Source organism: Gossypium hirsutum, chromosome D04 (genome assembly GCF_007990345.1).
Source record: "Gossypium hirsutum isolate 1008001.06 chromosome D04, Gossypium_hirsutum_v2.1, whole genome shotgun sequence".
NCBI classification, from domain to species: domain Eukaryota; kingdom Viridiplantae; phylum Streptophyta; class Magnoliopsida; order Malvales; family Malvaceae; genus Gossypium; species Gossypium hirsutum.
In genome coordinates, this window is record NC_053440.1 from 55,097,206 (window position 1) to 55,117,189 (window position 19,984).

Sequence of the window (19,984 nt, forward strand, 5' to 3'; positions counted from 1 at the left end):
TCTGAAATGATCAGATGGATATAAACTTCAAATCCTAGATGGCATTGTTTAATCTTATAGTAAATTATGCAATTAATATATCTAACTGGACCCTCAAGTGAAACCATGAACCAAGAACATTAGGAGTTTATAGCAACATGGTACTTTGTCAGAGAATGTGGGTAGGTAAACAAGTACTGATCTCAAGGAAAGATGGGCTTTGAATTAGATATTTGTATTTTGGGTAAACTACATTATTAGTCATTAAATTATGGATAAGTTTTTGTTTTGGTCATCTAATTAAAAAAAGTTACAATTTAGTCATTGAACTATTTAAAAGTTTTTATTTAAGTCACTGAACTATTCAAAAGTTTTTATTCAAGTCACTTTATTGTTAAGTTTTTTTTCTTAAAAAAATAAGTTTTGCAAGCGAGCTCCAAGTGGCGATTCAACGATTGGTACGATTGATCAATACCCATCAACGAGTAGAAGAACATACCTTAGATATAAGTCGATCTGACAGTCAGTGTCGGAGATCAGAGAAAAGAGTTGTTTGAATTTTGGTTCGGAGAAATTGTGATGTCCAAAATTGTTTCATGAAAATATTGAACCGTAGAGAAGAAGAGGAAAGAGAGCTTTCGATTAGTACAAACAATGCAAATAGAGAAAGTCATATAACATCAATTTTAACAGCCCATTGACTTGAACGGAAACTTTTGAATAGTTCAATTATTTTTTCATGAAACAACTTTGGATGTCACGAATATGTGAACCAAAATTCAAACAACTTTTTTCTTTGATCTTCAAAACTAACCGTTAGATCAACTTGGATTTAAGGTATGTTCTTCCACTCGATCGTTGATGCGTATCGATCTGCTTTACCTATCATCAAATCATCGCTTGAAACTCGCTGGCGAAACTTTTTTTAAAAAATAACCTTATAGTCTAGTGACTTAACTAAAAACTTTTGAATTATTTGTACATACTTTTGAAAGTTTGTAGTATCGATTAAGCTGATGCATGCAGAAAGAATTCTACTAATACTAGTATGATTCTCACGCTTCGTGCTTGGTTGATTATTTATTTGTGTCAAATTATGGAGTAAAAATTTGCAGGTTAAACTATACTCTAATCCTATTTTTATTTTTAAATATTTAGACTCTCTACTTTTTGGATTTAAAAATTTAGGTCCAATTGTTGTCGCTTTTAAAATTCTTCTATTAAGTTCACTTGTGTGACATTTTGAAGTGGGTTGATTATTTATCTGTATCAAATTATGGAGTAAAAAGTTGAAGGTTAAAATATGATTTAAATCCCTGTACACTTCATACATTTGAAATTTAGTCACCTTATTTTATTTTTCAAGAATTTATTTCCTCTACTTTTCAAAATTAGAAATTCAGCATCAATCGTTACCACCATTAAAATTCTTCAATTAAGTTCAACGGTGTGACATTTTAAAATTTAAAAAAAAAATAATTTTTTGTTGGAATAGTGTTCTTAAAAAAATAGATACAACATTGTAATTGAAATAGTTAACAACATTAACTATTTAGACTAATTAATGACATTATAAAAGTGAAAGGACTAAATTATGTCAAAAATTAAAGTATATAGATTTAATCCAAGTTTTAGCATAGCATAGAGGTCAACATTAAAATTTGACCATTGTCTTATAATGTAAAAAAAAGTAAGGCGAGCCCAAAAGATATGTATATTCCTAAGACCCTTAAAGTATTCAAATTATATATAACCATATAACATTTTAATCGAAATGTTAACTATCTTAACTATTTGGACTAACTAATAATGTTATGAAAATATAAGACCAATTTATGATAAAAATTAAAGTATAATAATTAAATTTCAAATTTAAGTATAATAGAAAGACTAAAATTAAAATTAAACTACTTTTGTAAAATTGAAAAAAAAAAGAAAAAGAAAAAGGCCACGGGTGAGTGCCCATGTGTCACTAGGAGGAGGACCTTCGAAAATTTAACTATATTAATTATTTGCACTAACTAATAATATTATAAAAATATAGGACCGAATTATGTTAAAAATTAAATGTACAAACAGGCAAAAGTTCAATTATTGTTTGACGATTTATAGTTACTGAAAATGAAATTAAATAATGTAAGGTGGAAATTAAATTTTTTCATGGGTTAACCATTCGATTTAAGAGGTAAAAGGGTTTGCGCAAAAATATAAATTTAAAAAATAGACTTCAATAAGAAAAGGCCTTTTAGAAAATGGGATGGGCTTTAGGTAATATTTTTAAGGCTTGGGTTCAGCCCAACTTTGCAAAAAAAAACTTGTTGTTTTGCTACCGTTTTTTTACTGTTTTGCTGTCATTTCACTATTATGTTGTTACTATTTTAGAGGTATTTGGTTATTAAATTGCAACTATCTTAGTGTTATTTTAGTATATATATTTTTAATTTGTTGGGAAATATTTATTTTAATGTTTTTAGTTTTTTTTTGTGTTATATATTTTTAATTTTTTATATAAAAATAAAATAAAACATTAATACGGCGAGTCGGGTTTGGGTTTTGGAATTTTTATTCTGGTCAAACTTGAATAAAAATTGGCACATTTTCCGGGCCAGTCTCGGGCCTAAAATTTGGTTAGGGTCCAATCCGTACTTGGCCCGGCTCATGAACAACTCTAACGCAAAGTGGCCCCTTTTCTCATTCTAAAACGACTTCGTTTTGTAGATGAAGCACCACAAAATATAAAAACCAACGCCAAGAGCTCTTTGTTTTCCCTTCCGCAACTGCAGACTGTATTTCCATTGCATCTCCATCGCTCATTTCCCGATCACACAAACAAAAACCAAAGCCATGGCGCCGCCACCTGGACCTTACTCCGGCACCAGCACTCTCGCTCTCGTAATTTATTTTCCCTTTTTCTTCTTCTTTTTTTAAAATTCCCTAATCGACTTCTGCAAAACAAAGCATAAAATTATATGAACAATAGATCTCATTTTGATTCTCTGCCAATAAATAATCTAAAATCAGATTATCTTTTGTTTAAGTTGATTGGGTTTTTGGTTTTATATATAATGTAATAGGTGGCTCGTGCATCTGCTTTTTCTTTTGGACTTGTTTATGGGAGCTTTAAGCTCAAGTACCTCAAGGTACCTCCATTTTATTTGCTTTTATATATTTTATGTTTACTGAGTCTTGATTATGTTTTCCGCATTTCATGTTATCTTATTGTAATTGGATTTTGATGTGGTTCTTCATTATCTGATAAGATGCATTTTCATAACCCTTTCTATTTGTTTTAGTTTTAATTGTTGTTATTAGAACGAAAATCTTAGGCTATGTTGCTCCGACTCATTCGGACTTGGTTTCGGAAATATGACCAATTGGGAGGATTGGGTTAGTTTTGGTTGGCTCAATCTGAGTCGGGTCAATTCGAGTTTTTAACAATTTCAGGTCATTTCAGCTATGGATCATTTCGAGTTCAGGTCTCTTTCATGTTCGGGTCATCTAAGTTTGGTAGTCCAGATCTTAAGGATAGTTTTTTGGGTTTTTGCATTTGGAACTACATTCACTTTCGAGCCAATTGAGATTACTTGTTCTATCATTTTAGGTTTAGGGTCATTTCTGGTTTCTGGTTTGGCGGACTGACCTTTTATGGTTAAAACAAGTTGCTAAGGTTCGGGATTGTTGGAGTGTGGTTTTTGAGTCTGGGTCAGAATTAAAAGGTCTACTTTAAATATATGTTAAAACTTAGTAAAATTAAACATACTTGTATTGGATATATTCTTGCATCCACACTCACACGAGTCTGATTATAGCATAGCATGTACCATGATCAGGATATCAGTTTCTTTAGGTGATAAACCCTGCTCGAATGTGTTGTTTCAGAAATCTTCTGATCTATTTGCAGATCTACAAAACATTTGTTGGTTGTTATAAATAATTCAAGAGGATTTAGAGACATTGTAGATAAGAGTGTTTTGAAAATTTAATCTCAGGAATGAACATAGTAATGATGTGGTAAATTTTTAGCATCTAATGCGTTATGCATCTAACAATAACAAAGATTGTTTGACCATTTGCTTTACATTCAAATGCATTTCCATGAATGCATAAGATGTCATATGGAGTTTGGACATTTTACTGGATGTCCACTATGTTAATTGTTTGACCCTAATGTTCATAGGTTTTGTCTTGTGCTGAATGTCCACTATGTTAATTGTGTCCGTCATTTTTTTATAAAGTATCGTGTTCAGCACTTGTATCTGATACAATTTTTGGATATGGATATTTGGATATGATCATCTAAAATAAGGGATTTTTTTCCCCTTTTCTAAAAGAAGAAAATACTGATTATACTCTTGTTGGACATGTGTTTATATCTGCTAAAAGTACTATAGAGGCCTTGGTACTAAGAGTCAGATTGCAGTTTACCTCTACTACTCAAAAAATGGGCAAATTAATCAATATACATTTGATCAAAGAGCAAACTGGTCTTTCTGTTAAAAAATTCATCCATCTCAACTATTAAAACTTGGTCACTATATGTCAGAATGAGGCACACGTGGCATGCCGCATGTAATTGTTTGATTATTCTATCAGCAATGACAGTTTTTAGCACTAGAAACGGATGGAATTTTTAATTGAAAGGACTAATTTGCTCTTTGATTTAATGTAAATGGATTAATTTGCCCATTTTTTTTTAGTGAAAGGGGCAAAATGCAATCAGGCTTTTTATACAAGGGTCTCCATGGTACTTTTACTGTTTATATCCGTCATATTCTAGTCCGGATGACACAACATATACATGCAACCATTCAGTAAAGGGTATGAGTTAAACTCATAGTAAAACAAATGCTTACACGTTACTATTACTTTTATCCTCAGATGAAGGCAAAGTCTCAAAGGAAAGCTGAAGCAAAGGCACACCATTGAAGCAGAGGGGGTCTTGTTCATAGTTCAATTGCATGCGTGACCTGAGGTTTTTTCTTTTTGTCGTAATAATGCATTAACAATGGGATTATACCAGTTTTTCATTTTGGCCTGCAGCTTTTTATGGACCATGGTGAACCGCCTTTAATAACTTTTTCAGGTAGTTATCAACTTAGCCATTCAGGGTTTGTTTATTTCCTGTAGTTAAACATGCAAGCTGCTGGGGTGATTATATATTCCCCGCAGTTCTAATTTATAAATTCAGACACTTTTTGGGCTCAAAAAAAGAATCTTGTGGGTTTTCTAAAATTTTGTGTCATAAATCTTGATATTCTAAGTTCTGCTTTAGACATTAGTTCTTTCCTGAACCATACTATTATGCATTCCATGTCGGCTTTATAAAGCCGGTGTTACTGCCTGATACCTGAAATGGTGAAAGTAGTTTGTGTTGGAAAGCGACAGTGCCTGTAAGGATCGAAGAAACAAGGCAAAAGTCCCTCGGGTTGCTCTGGATTTCATCGGAAAATCGAAAGCTTCCATGGGAAGACTGAAACTAATGATCCAAATGTTTCTCCTAGGTGTATGAAGAACTCAAAGAAACAAGGAAACAGTGTTGGACTAGTAATGCTAGTGGCTCACTTGTTTTCTGCTTAAGAAATCGAAGAGTGTATGCCGGTTTTCAGAAGAAAAATCAGTTGCTTAGTGTAGAAACCTAACAACCGAAAATCAACATGACCGTAAAAGGGAAGAAGGGAAGCATAGGATTAAGGGAAACTTTAGAGATCACAAACAAGGTTCTGAGAGAATCGGGAAGGACATCGAGAGGTGCAAATGACTGAAATCTAGGATGTTTCAGCTCACCAAATGCTATGCATCAATGGTATTGAAAGAGAATGCAGTTGCTATGCTATTGACATACATGGATTAACACTTGAAGAGTATATTAGCAGGTTTATCAAACTGGTTGGAAAGGTAAAAGCAATGAAATATGCTTGCTAGTAGCCATTTCAACATCAATTTGCACTAAACTCAATTCTCCTTTTTTTTTTTCTCAAAAATAAGTCATTATGGAATAAATGCTATCCGATTCAATGGAAATAAAATAAAAAAATTGATCACTTTTTTTCTGATAAATTTAATTGGTTGTTATCTTATTTATTTTTATTATTTTAATATAATACTATTTCAAACTACAAAATCATAAAAAAAATATGTAACTTTAAATTTATTTTAACTACCATTGAATTAAATTTAAATTTAAATTCTAATTCAAATACATATTAAATATTTAAAACTTATTTTAAATTTAATTATATATTAATTTTGAGATACTTGTATCAAAGTACTTTTATTTAAAATAAATAGATGAAATTATGTGTTTATTAATAATAAACAAACTTTTGTCAATAGTAAATGTGATTGAAAAATGTTAAAATTAATAAAAATTATATTTTATTTTATAAGTGTAATTTTGAAATTTATCATAACATTTCTAGTAAAGTGTTTGATAAATTAAACTTATCAAATTGCATTTTGCCCCTTCTACTAAAAATAGGAAAATTAGTCCTTTTACATTAGAACAAGGAGCAAATTGATCCTTTATTAAAAATTATATAAATTTTACTGGTAAAAACTGGTCCCTACACATCAGAATGAGGTACAATAACTATCACGGTATTCTGTCAGACATGTTGATTTTTAACAGCAAAAATGGATAAAATCTTTAACTGAAAGTGCCAGTTTGCTCTCTGATCTAACTTACAAGGAATAATTTGCCCATTTTTTTAGTAAAATAGGAAAAATTGCAATTTTATTCTTTGTGCTAGGGTTTCCATGATACTTTTGTTACTCCAATATTAATTTATAGTGAAAATTACTAATACCAATTTGGTATTTGATATAATGTATAAAGATTAATTTGTCTATTTTTTAAATAGAGAGAATAAAATACAATTTAACTTTTAGTACTACAGGGACTTCTATGATACTTCTACCAAAATCTTTTTAAACCAGCACTAGATCATATTCCAAAAAAAGCTAAGAGAATTGTGGGGTAAAATGAAATTGAAAAATGTCAGAAGTGGGATTTGAACCCACGCTCTCTAACGAGAACCAGAACTTGAGTCTGGCGCCTTAGACCACTCGGCCATCCTGACCTCTTCGTCTAACAACTAAACATTAAAATATAAAACAGAAGAAAACAAAAAGGAAGCCACTTTCTCAAGTAACAATTCACAACCTTGGTTTGCAGCATTTACCTGAGTGGAAAATAGTTAAAAAAGAAGTACCCAACTATTTTACACGAATTAAAAACACTTAGAGGAGTTAATTTTAAGTTCAAGGTTTTCTAATGCCAAAGCAACAAATCATGTCTAACTTAATGTTTAAACCCTAATACATAATACATACATGCATTGTAACCTATCTAATATGTTAGTGTTGTGCATGAAGAAAAATCATAATGTCCCACTCCAGTAGTGCACTAGGGAGAATCTTATGAGGATTGATGAAATGTTCTACATCGTGCCCATGGTAAATTTCAACGAAAGTAAAGAAAACTTTTGTTGGAATCAGTTCATGCTTATGGAAGTTGTTGTCAAAGTTAAGAAATCACCTTTTAGAGGTTTCCAACACTTGCCAAATATATGTTTTGTTTGTGTTGGATTCGGTCACACTTTCAATTTTGTTGGGTGATTAAAGAGGCGAAATGATAAGAGATTGGTTAAATAGATGACATGGAAATTGATCATGGTGGTGATGGAAAAGAGGAGAGGAAACAATGATTTGATGGTCCAGGGCCCGATCATGGGGACAATGTCTACTCATGCTGCCTTGTGTTAGCCTTAATTGATGGAAGTTGATCATGGTGGTGATGGAAAAGAGGAGAGGAAACAATGATTTGATGGTCCAGGGGCCCGATCATGGGGATAGTGTCCACTCATGCTGCCTTGTGTTAGCCTTAATAGATCTACCCCCAAAGCAGTTTTTGAACATTTAGATCTCTTATTGTTCCATAAGATCATCTGTTGCTTTTTGTTGCTATGATTGTATCGGTTATGTTATAAGTTCCATCTTATCATATATTGTTTACTCTTCGCCTATTCAGGTCAATCCACTAAAAGTATTAAGGTTGGTCTCCTCATTATATACCATTATTACGAAAGGTATTTATGTTAGGCTTTTGTCCAATGACATTGCCATATGTGTATTACCATAACGGGATATCTTTGATCCCTTTAGATTAAATTTGTTCACCTAGCTAATTCGATTAATATCATCTTATGGTCACCATTGTATCTTACGTGATGTGAATAATCATTACTTACAATTACTAATTATTAGTCATTCATCTCAAACAAACAACTTATGATTACGTTCAATTTTCATAAGTCAAAAAATGCCAATGAGATCATTTACTCTTTATTTGAGCTGCGATTCCAGTGTTGTGAGTGAAACAATATCATGCACAAGTTATAAACCCAACATACCAACTTATCCACTACCATGAAAGCATAAGTTTTTAATATATCAGTGTACATGAGTTATACACACATGGTCATCCATTTACTTAGAATTGAGGTAAATTACATAATAAATGTCATAAGTGAATGAATCTATAAAAGGATCTAGGATAAATTCAACTTGGATTCAGTCTGATGTATTACCAGTACAGACAATTGTATCTATGTCTCTATCTCTAGGAGTCAAACTTGCTCCGTTAGCCAAGACAAGTTATCTCCCCAATTGTAATTATAAACAACATAATATCCCTTTACTATTCTAACCATTTGCTTAATCTAATTTTATAAACTATGAAAAAAATTGGTTTACCTATTAATATAAATTATCTTCTCGCATTATATTTGCTTACTAATTTTATTTTTCACACAAAAGTCATTAAAAACAAACATACAAAGATAATCAAATGATCATGGTGTAAATTTATTTATTCGATAAATTAAAAAAAAATACAAAGAGTCATGATAAAATCACTAAATTAGGGTCACAAATCCTAACAATAGGATGTTTACATAAGTTGAATGCGCATGTTAATTGTGACTACTTTAGTATTATAAATATCGTTGTCATTGGGAAGATTTTTCAAAAATAACTAATGAAAATGTTGATTGAGCTTTAACTCGATTGATATTGGCATTGTTTCTAGTGTACGAGGATGTGGATTCGAGTGTATTATCCTCTTATTTAAGGGTTGGGGAGGGGTCATGAGTAATTCTAGGTATTAATGTATCAAAAATCAGGATATGATAAGAACCTATAATGAGATTAATGTTAAAAAAATAATAATGATACCATTATACTTTTTCTTTGTGTGTTTACAAATGAGAGTTTGGTCATGATTGTTGCAACATTCTAACACAACAAAGAGGATTTGAATCCATTTGGCTAATAATCATTTGAATCTGTAAAATTCGATAAAAATTTAAAGGATCATAATCGTAAATCTGATTGATTTGATCACCGATCTAAAATTATAAAAACAAGTAATTATCGAATGAGAATTTTATTAGACTTCATTCTTCATAGAACACACAAAGAAAATCCTTACACAACCAAGAATAAAAGATGTGTTTTTTTTCAAGCATAGAGATCTATGCCCCAAAACTTGGCAGGTTGAATATTGGACCTATAGTTCTTGTCAATAGCTTGAATTACGTCCATGTCCTCTTTGGCCAACTCAAACTCTAAAACTTTGAAATTTTCTTTCAACCTTTCAGACTTTGATGTTTTTGGGATCACCACTGTGTTCCTTTGGATTCCCCAGCGAAGAACAATCTGAGCCACTGTTTTCTTATACTTCTCAGCTATCCCCTGAAAACCCGATGTTCGAATTCGGATTCGAATCAACCGAAATAAAAAAAGATTTAGAACCCTACAACATTCAGTAGCTCGGAGATTTAAATATCAAGATTTGTATCCATTTTCTTTAGATTTAATGTTGAAATTTGTCATTATACTTTTGGTTAAAGTTGAAATTTGACACTATATTTGATCCAAGTTGTCCTTTAAAAGATATATGTCTATTTAAAATTTGATCCAAATATTTTAAAATATTTTCTAGATCGATATTTAACATCCAAACTAACGTTAAATTAATAAAATGACCTAATTATATAATACCGAATAGATGAAACATACCTTGAGGATTGGATCATCCAAGCAAGAAACAGTACCAAAGCGTTTGGTATTGGCATCGGCACCAACTAAGGGAGTATGGGCTGTAACACAGATCCCATGCTTTTGGCAAAATTTGACCAATGATTCACGTTGGAAATAAGGGTGTGTCTCTATCTGGTTCACTGCTGGCTTTATTTTGGAGTAAGCTAAGCAATCTCTGGTTAAAAATATGTCATAGTTGCTGCAAAACAACAAATTTGCCACAAATTTCATAAAGATTTAAGGAAAAGAAATGGTATAATGATAAATTTAATCTTCAATGTTTATATCTTTCGTTAATTTGGTACTTTCTTTTAGCTAAATTTGATAATTAATCTTTCAAAAAAGAGTTGAATTACTTTTAACGGAAATATTGACTAAAACATTTAACTTCTTAATAATGTTGGCATGACGACATATATGGCAGTCTATGTGTACTTTATGTTGATAAAACTATTTAAAAGTTATAAAAATATTCAAAAAAATTTAGCATGAAGTGTATGTGGATTGTTATACGGACTGTCTTGTTTAAAAACTTAATATTTTAGTCTATATTTTTATTAAGAAAACAACAATTCGGCTCTTTTTGAAAAGTTGGTGGTTAAATTTAATTTTTTTTAAAAGGTTGAGAATTAAATTTAGCTTAAAAAGAATAAGTACCAAATTGATAAGAGACGTAAATGTTAAGGACTAAGTTTATCATTATGCCAAAAGAAATATATACTGAAAACATTTAAAACCTGATCCCAATGCTGCGAACTAAACCCATGGAAACCAGATCTTCCATTGCATGCCAAGTGGTCTCCAATGATATGTTTGTTTCAATGTCGAGAACCCCATCTTCATCCAATGGACTGCCAGTTGCACCAATTCCTAGAAGGGTGTGCATGCAGTTGTAATGGTGCATTTTACCAAACAACTCAATTTTCACTTTGATAGATAATAAAGGGTAAAACCCATTTTATCTTTTTTATTAAAAAATAAATTATTCTTATTAAGTTAGATAAAAAGAAAATTAGTTCTTTTAATGAAAAATTTTATTAATTTATACGGTTAAAAATTGATATGAGTCACGGAATAATTAAACAGTAAAATATGCATGCTGACGTACATTGACTAACTTTTAACAATAGAAAGGAATGAAAATTATAATAAAAAAAAGACTAGTTTGCTCTTTAATATAATATACATGGACTAATTTGCTCATTTTTTAAGTAAAGAAGAAAAAACATAATCCAACTCCTGATACAAGAACATCTATAATGATTTTACTATATTAGAAGTGTCGGTAGATTTGATTCAAATTTATGTATCTCCACAGAGTGAGAAGGCAAATAATACCCTTGGCCCCTTAAATTATACAATTGTTTTGAATCTCGTAAAATTATAAGTTGATACAGTGGTAAAATTGGATTTAACCTTCAAATATTTATAATTTAATTGACCTCTCTTAAAAGATTTTTGGCTTCATCTTTGGGTATGACATTAACATATATGGGCATTGAGCTTAAGTTCGGTGCTTTGCAACATTTAAAAGAATGTGAGTTTGAGAGAACGTGAGTTCAAACACGTTAATGAAGGAAGGCAATGAGGAATCACCGGTGTGTCTAATGGAAATAGGAAAGTGAACCAGATATAAATCCAGATAATCCAATTGAAGCTTCTTAAGACTGTGTTTACAAGCTTCAACAACATGTCCATGATCAGTATTCCAAAGCTGCAATTATTCAAAACCCAGATTATTGTTCTCAAATTCATCAAACAAAACCTAACATAATTAAAAAAAAAAATCAAAATCCCATTTAGCCCTTGCCTTAGTAGTAATAAACAGCTCTTCTCTCGTAACAAGCCCAGTTTTAATGGCTTCACACAATGCCTCCCCAACTTCAGCTTCATTTTTGTAGTCAGCTGCACAAAACATCAAACATTTTGTGAACACAATGTCAAAATTAGTAAATGCCAAAGAGTTTTGGAAGGAGAAGATACAAGCACAGTCGAAATGGCGAAAACCAATCTTGATGGATTCGATGATGAGATCTTTAATGGCTTTTTTTTCCATACGCCAAACACCCAAACCGATTATGGGCATTTGGAATCCGTTGTTGAGTGTTATAGCCATTCTTGACCTCTCTCTATCTCTCCTATTCTCTCTAAAAATGGAAGGCAATTTCATTTTCTTACGTCCACTTCATATAGTAGTTGTGTGGTCGTTGGACGATTAAAATAATAAAATATCCGGTTGAGTTTTAACTTAATTTGGTATATATTTTTTTTTGTTTATGCAAGAGGACGTGAGTTCGAGTGCGCTAAAGTGTATTATCCTCCTATTTATGTGTTGAGGAGGGGTGCCTAGTTCTAGACATTGTGTCAAATAGAACAGATATAATCAAAAACCTATAATGAGATTGTTCGAATATAATAATAATAAAATAATTAAGAAAAAAAGGAAAAATAATTAATAAATTATCTGTGTATGTTTTTCACATTGATCTATGATTAAATTTGAAATCGAGCTAGATCGGACCTAAACCAAACGTAATACTCTTTCAATGTTATTCTTCTTTAGCCACAACCCGAAATAGGTATAAACCCGACCCAAAGACCTTGGTTCAACATAAACAAATACTAAATTATGTTACACCCAATTTTTTTTACCTCGGTCCTTGTTAGATAATAGTTTTTAGTTTTTTTATTTCTCCGTTCTTAATTAAGATAGTGTTCGGTCAACTTGTGATATAAATTTAGTTAATTACTTAATATATAGTATAATTATATATAATTAAAGATAGGCTTAATATATCATTTGGTGCATGAGTTTGACGCTTTTCCTAATGCGGTTCTTGTGTTATTTTGGTCCAATTTGGTACATGTATTTGACACAAATCATATATTTTGGTACCCAAAGGCAATTTTGTTAATTATTTAGTGTTTGAGTCGGGTTTTAAGGTTGACTTGGTAAAAGTTAACTGCTAATAGTATTAGGTTTAAAATTTTCATATTTTTTAATAGAATAAATTTAGTGATTATTGCGAATTTGTTTAATTTTACATTTAATTTGTCAAATACAATTTGATGGATGTGATTTAACTCGGTTTTAAATTTGGTTTAATGGAAGTTAATTGCTAATATTATTGCCTAATTATGAATTTTCATCGAGTCAACACTAAAACACGAATTAAACACTAAAATGTTAACACCGTTACTTTTGAATACTAAATATATTGTTATTTAGATAATTGCTTCGCCTATAGGTTAAATTTTAAAAATTTACGAAATTTGTTATTTTGTAAATGTTGGGGGTTAAATTTATTGAATTTTTTAGTTTTGAACTAAAATGATAAATTTTGTAAACACTGAAAGTTAGATTTGTTGATTTTTTTTTTATATTTAGGATCAAATTGATAAAATGTGTAAACATTAAAAGGCTAAATTTACTATTACGTAAATAAAATTTGATTTCGTATCATTTAGTTACTAAATCGAAAAATTTTAAAAATTCAAAAACCGAAATAAAATAAAGACAATAATTTAATAACTATTTCGATAATTTACTTCCAATTAAATTAAATTAAAATTTTAAATATATAATTTATAAATTCAAAACTTTGCCACAATCAAATTAATTTTTTATTTTGGGTTTTCCTTTCAAAAGGATATTCCAAAGCATACCAAACACCAAAAATAATATAATACCATTCAATCATAAAAACACAACAAACACTTAAATAGCAACCAATCAAAAAGAAAATGACAAAAAGTTAGAAATTATATATTTTTAGTCCCTTAATAAATTATAGAGTTAAAAGTTATTACGTGGTAAAATTACACTTTGGCTAGTCGCTCGAAAGTGATGATATCATAAGCTAATACAAGATAAAACTGCACTTTAACCTCACAAAAAATTATAATTCTATTCTGACCCCTTAAAAGAATTTCTGGATTCGTCCCTAAATCCAATGGACTTCGAAAACTTACATAATACTTTCTTTTGATCATTGGAGAGAACACCACCAATACCTACTTAGGTGTTGTAGTGTTGTTTGATAAACAGAAAAATAAAGTGTTAAAAATTTAAGTCATATAATATGTTTGATACCTTACTTAAAATTAATTACAAAATATAATTAGATTGTTTGATAAATATAGATTTTAAATTATAAAAAATATATTATACGTTTTATCCTTAATTTTTAAACATTTTACATTATTCTAAACAAAAGTCAGATTTTAAACATAAAGTTTTTGTAAGATAATATAATATTAAAATAAATAAAATAAAATTGAAGTAATTGAAAATATTATCCATTCTACTTATCTCTTTCCACATTTTTTTATAGAAAATATTTTATCGGATTGTTTTTATTTTAGATTATCAAATATGCATAAAAAATTTAAATCGATAAAAATATTAATTGAAAATATTTCAAAGAATTGATTTAGAGATACTCTAGGTTAGGCCGTCAACAAAGACAATGAAAAGGTCATGAGAGCTAATTATAAGGTGCGGTGTGGTGGTTACTCATCTAATCCCTTAATTATGAGGTCAGGAGCTGATCTTTACCCATGGGAATGAAGCACATTTCATGGCTAGCCGTTTATCTCTTTTGAGAGCTCCCGTGACGAGAGGATTAGTCATTGCTACCGATGATGGACACCCTAATTTCAACTAAAAAAAAAAGGCAATGAGAGCCATTGTGCGACGATTTATCACTCAGTTGTTAAACTCTTAACAAGTTGCTGTCTGGACCTGAAAAAAATCATTCTTTTAGTCCTTTTAAAAATTACAAAAATTTTAAATTAATCCCTTAAATCTCCATAAAAAACTCATATTAGATAATATAAAAATGGTAGATCTAGCGTCGGATATGCTTTCGCCGCTATCTTTCCCCATTATCTCCTTCATTTCCTCCTCCAATCTCGACACCAAGGTAAATTTCTTAATCACCCAAGTTTTCCCCTTTATTTATTTTTCAGCCAAAGTCAACAGCGACATCAATTGTGGAGGAAGAGGAAGATATTGAATCAGTGATGACATTTTTTAGGGCGAAAATCATGATGGAGTTTTCTTGTTTAGGTGAAAGACGACGGAGCGGAGACAATGGTGACGTCATAGAGGGTAGAGCTATGACAAATTGTTGTATTTATTTTTGCCTAAGCATAAAAAATTAAAGCTTTGCGGGTATAGCAATGATGTTTACTGAAATTTTGTAATTTTTAAAGAGACTAAAAGAACAATTTTTCCTTTTTTTTTGAAGGTCCAATCAACAATTCATTACTGTTTAAAACCTTTTAGGTCAAATTTTTTAACCGCAATAACTAAATTGACAAAAAAAATTAAAATGACCAAAATAAGTACGACATTATTTTAAAGTAACTATGGATATAATTTATTATTTTAAAATAACTAAGATAGGCATTTACTTTACAGCTCCGATTTTTTTAGTGGAAAACATTGTAAAGAAATTAAAATACGTGAAAATAAAAAATAAAAAATTATTTTTATCAAAAATATTTTGTAAAATTGAAAATATTAAATTTTCAACTATATTTAAATATAAAATCTAATATTCGATTTGAATCCATATTAATATAAAATTATTTTATTTTATTTTATTTTTCATGTTTCAGTTATAGAAAAATAAGAAATAAACATATTTTCATGCTTTATTTAAAAAAAATCTATTTCTAATGCTATTTACCAAACGTTTTCTTATATTCAAAAAATATATATTTAAAAACCAAACCAAACCTTTTAAAGAATTACAATTGAAGCCGATACCCAATAGGCGATCACGAGTGGGTGAGCGTTCGATCGAATTGAGTGAAAAAATTTCGAGTTAATTGAGTTCACAAATCCTATTTTATCATTTTAACTCAATTTGAAATTTTTTTCGAATCGAATCGAGTAAAATAAAATTCGAGTTAGTCGAATCGAATGAAATTTTTTGATTTAAATTAAAAAAATTAAACATTTCAAATAAAAATATTGTTACAGTATAACTAAACCCATGTTAGAGCACATAAATTTGAAACCATATATATTTGAAAATAATTTCAAAGCAAAATAAAAAAAAAGTACTTGAGTATGAAAATTTTGAATCATTGATTAAATTTTTAATATTTTTTCTAATTTTTAAATTTTTTATAATTTCTTTTAAAAATATAAAATTTGAAATTTTTATAAATATTTTGAAATTTAAAATTTATTTTGATTTTTTTGTAATTTTTGTTGAAAGAAAAACCAATTTGTTTATTTTCAAAGTTAACAGGGACCAAAAGGGTATTTACAGCAATCTATTATTCGAATTATTCGAGTTATTTGAATTGTGAAATTCAACTTGACTCGAACTCGGAACTTAAATAATTCGAATAACTCGATTCAATTAACTCGAAATGCAATTTTTTTATTTTTTTCGAATCGAATTTTGTTCGCCCTTAATCACAAAAATATTACAAATTAATTATTTCATTTCTTTTAATAGTCCATGATATGAAAAAGAATCACCGGCAAACCTTTTTAGGATATTAAATTGCGTATTGCTGTATTTTATACAAAGTGACGTACCTAAATCTAAATAATTGATTTAATAAACAATTTTTGAGATTGTGCAAAGGAAAAAAAAAAAGATTTTATTTCCTATCAACATATATTGATGTGGTGGATTTTGGATTAAATTGTGAAGAATTTAATTAAAATTTTATGAAGTTAATAATTTTTTAAATAATTTTATTATAAATTTTGGCCATATCTGTATTTTTCGTTAGACAATATTTAAAATTATTTAAAGTCCTTCTCAACTAGAGCTGCTCATGGGCCGGGCTGGGCCGGACCCAGAAAAAATTTTGGCCCGGGCCAAAATATGGGCCTGAAATTTTGTCCTGGCCCAGCCAGAGAAAAATTCATAAGCCCGAGCCCGGCCCTGCCCGGCCTATTTTTTAAATAAACACAAAAAAATTTTAAAAAATAAAAAAAAAGTATTCTAAAAATATTTTAAAAATAAAAAATAAAAAAATGTATTTTAAAAATAAAAAATAAAAAATAAATATATTTATTAGCCAAAAAAGTGATGCCCGAGGCCCGGCCCATTTTCTAAACGGGCCTCATTTTTTTACCCAAACCCATAATTCTAGCCTATATTTTACCCGAACCCTCCCATATTTCGAGCGGGCCGTCGGGCCGGGCCGGTCTGTCCGGCCCATGAGCACCTCTATTCTCAACTAGGAGAATAATGAGCTTTAGCATACTCAAACTCATATCTTCCTGTGTCGACAATAATATTCATCCCAATCGAGTAAAGATTCAATCGATAAATTAATGAAACTTTTAAATAAAAGAGTTTAATTAAAATATTAAATAAATTAAATTTTAAAAAAAAAGACAAGTTGCACCACCATTACCGTCCATTCGGGAATAAACGTGTCAGAAGTAAAGTAAAAGGCCACGTGATTAAAAACCACTGACATGTAAAATGATCTGCATTTCACATTGAAATTAATTGGTCCCTCCCCAAAATGGTAAAACTTGTTTTTAGTCCCCAAGATGGTGAAATTTCCTTATAGTAATTTTAAAAATTATGAAATGATATGTTAATATAATAATAGAATTATATTTTGACCTTCCTTAAAAAAGATAATTTTATCTTGTCTTCCCTCGTTTAAAATAAATTTCTGACATCGTCCCTATAGTTGTTGGTTTAAGGAAAAGTCCCACATTATATTAAGTTGGATTAGAACTGCTTTATTAATATGGTATAACAATATTAAGAGTTGGATTGTATTTTGTCCCTTTTACTAAAAAATGAGAAAATTAGTCATTGTATGTTAGATGAAAGAGCAAAATGTCCATTTTATTAAAATTTCCACCCATCTTTACTGTTAAAAATTGATCTTTATATGTCTGCATAAGATCCACGTGGCATAACTGTCTGGTCATTTTGTCAACCATACTAATTTTTAACAAAAATTGCTAATTTGCTTTAGTGTATAGGGACTAACTTACTATTTTTTTGAATAATAAAAATAAAATACAATCTAACTCGTAATACAGAGACCTCCGTGATACTTTTACGCCCATTAACTTTTTATGTTTGACTTTAAAGGCAAGTTAGTAGTGTGGCTTTTTCTTTGAACCCTTCGTTTTAATGAGGTTCCCACTTGATCCAAGAAAATAATTAAAATTATGAAAATGATTTATATAATTTAATACCGATTTATATTAATGGTTTGATTTTTATATATATAATATCATGAATTGTTTAACATTGTTGAATTATTTACTTTTTTTTAAGCATAAAAATAAGGAGGCCTAATGTGCTAAACATTTCTAAATTGCGTGTTTTTTAATATTAATTGTACCTCGCCGTCCTCATGGGTGGCTGCTAAAGTCTAATAAATAAACACATTTTAAAAATAAGATTAAAATATTATCACATCTCAAAAATCGGATTAGTCAAAACTGGGTTAGTGAGCCAGGAATGGTTAAGTTATGTTTTTAAATTAAATGTTGTAGAAATTATGTTAAGTAAAATAATTTGTTGGAGTGGTTGAGTGTTACTTATGTGTGTTTGAGGTCTTGTTGAATTATTATTATTTTTGTTCCAACCACTGGCTTTTAAGATCTAGTTTATTTATTATTTCCGCTCATCTATTGACATAAATTGGTTGTTACTCTGTCGACATATTGATTGTTGTGGTATCATTCCTTTTGGCGGGTAAGTGACCGAACACCTTTGATAGAGGTTGTTAAGTGTAGAATTGTTGGTGGTTGAGTGCTTAACCGTACTTTGGTTGCATATTTTAATGGAATAAGGGTTGAATGCGTGTTTGATTCTAGTGTGACTACTGGTTTAATCGACTTAGTAGTTGTCATTTTAGATTCTGGAATCATTGTGGTTGTGTTGGCATCGAAAAATGACCAAGTGTGTATCTTCTATACCTAAAAACAACGTACATGGCGAAGCCAAAAAGTATATTGTCAACACCACATTACCGTGTGCCAGACTGTGTGAGCCACACAGGCGTAAGCTAGGCCATGTGGGCCACACGGGCATGTGCTACAGATAGGTTGTATGGGCCACACAAGCGTGTGGGCTCATTTTCTGTAAAATTTAGTTAGGGACGTGTTTCAAAGTGCATTTCGATGTTAGCAATATTATAGGCTTTGTTAAGTGATATTCATGCTTCTGGTATATAAATCTGTGGTTTTGCCTTTGTATGAGTATTTTCTGAAAGAATGATAATTGAGGTAATTTTGTATCTGATCTGAAAATTTTGAGTATGTTGTTCGCATGATTCTGAAAAGTAAGAACGTCTAATATGTGTGCATCTAAATATTTGGTTATTCTTATGTTGCATGTGCATTGGGGTGAAATAATTATGTGACGGAGAAAGTGTTGGCAATTTAATGATCTGTTGTATCTGGTGGTTTAACCACATATTTGTTCTGGCAGCTTGGCCGCAAATCTGGTGGCTTGACCTGTAACAACCTGAAAGCCAGGGGTGATAGAAAACGTGATTTCGAGTATAGGTGAATTGAATTTTTTTGATAGGTAACTTTACTAAAAAAAAAAAAAAAGGCTAATTGTCTCTCGCTAAATTTTCGGATCTTTTCAATTTGTGAGCAAATGAACTCAATCAGGTTTAAGTTTTGATTTAATTCAGTAACTAGTTATTATCATTATTTTTTTATGTGGAACTAAATAGTAAATTATAAATAAGGAAAAGGGATATAAATCCTAATTAAATTAAGGGGCCGACCAATTATATGGTGAAGGGTTAGTCTAATTATGTTGAACAAAACACATTAGCGAACAAATAAATAAATAAATATTTATATATATAATAAAATAAATTGAATAAGTTATATTTAAATTATCGTATATGAAAAACCAATAAATAACATAAAGAA

General features: G+C 30.0%; 2 protein-coding genes and 1 non-coding gene across 3 annotated transcripts; 1 reads left to right on the plus strand and 2 right to left on the minus strand.

Moving 5' to 3' along the window:
• Nucleotides 1-2,700: 2,700 nt before the first annotated feature.
• LOC107898583 (uncharacterized) lies at nucleotides 2,701-5,096 on the plus strand. The gene is made up of 3 exons (XM_016824085.2): nucleotides 2,701-2,871; nucleotides 3,054-3,119; nucleotides 4,858-5,096. Exons 1-3 carry the CDS (start codon nucleotides 2,824-2,826, stop codon nucleotides 4,903-4,905), a joined length of 162 nt encoding a protein of 53 aa, XP_016679574.1. The 5' UTR covers nucleotides 2,701-2,823; the 3' UTR covers nucleotides 4,906-5,096.
• Nucleotides 5,097-6,974: 1,878 nt separating this feature from the next.
• Nucleotides 6,975-7,058, minus strand: TRNAL-CAA (transfer RNA leucine (anticodon CAA)). The gene has a single exon. It is a non-coding gene; the product is annotated as a tRNA-Leu (tRNA).
• A 2,350-nt stretch (nucleotides 7,059-9,408) lies between these two features.
• On the minus strand, nucleotides 9,409-12,253 carry LOC107898582 (NADP-dependent D-sorbitol-6-phosphate dehydrogenase). Its single transcript, XM_016824084.2, has 6 exons — nucleotides 12,064-12,253; nucleotides 11,891-11,985; nucleotides 11,677-11,794; nucleotides 10,818-10,950; nucleotides 10,060-10,279; nucleotides 9,409-9,732 (listed from the first exon to the last, which is right to left on the minus strand). The coding sequence occupies exons 1-6, from the start codon at nucleotides 12,248-12,250 to the stop codon at nucleotides 9,499-9,501; spliced, it is 987 nt and encodes a 328-aa protein (XP_016679573.2). The 5' UTR covers nucleotides 12,251-12,253; the 3' UTR covers nucleotides 9,409-9,498.
• Nucleotides 12,254-19,984: the final 7,731 nt, after the last annotated feature.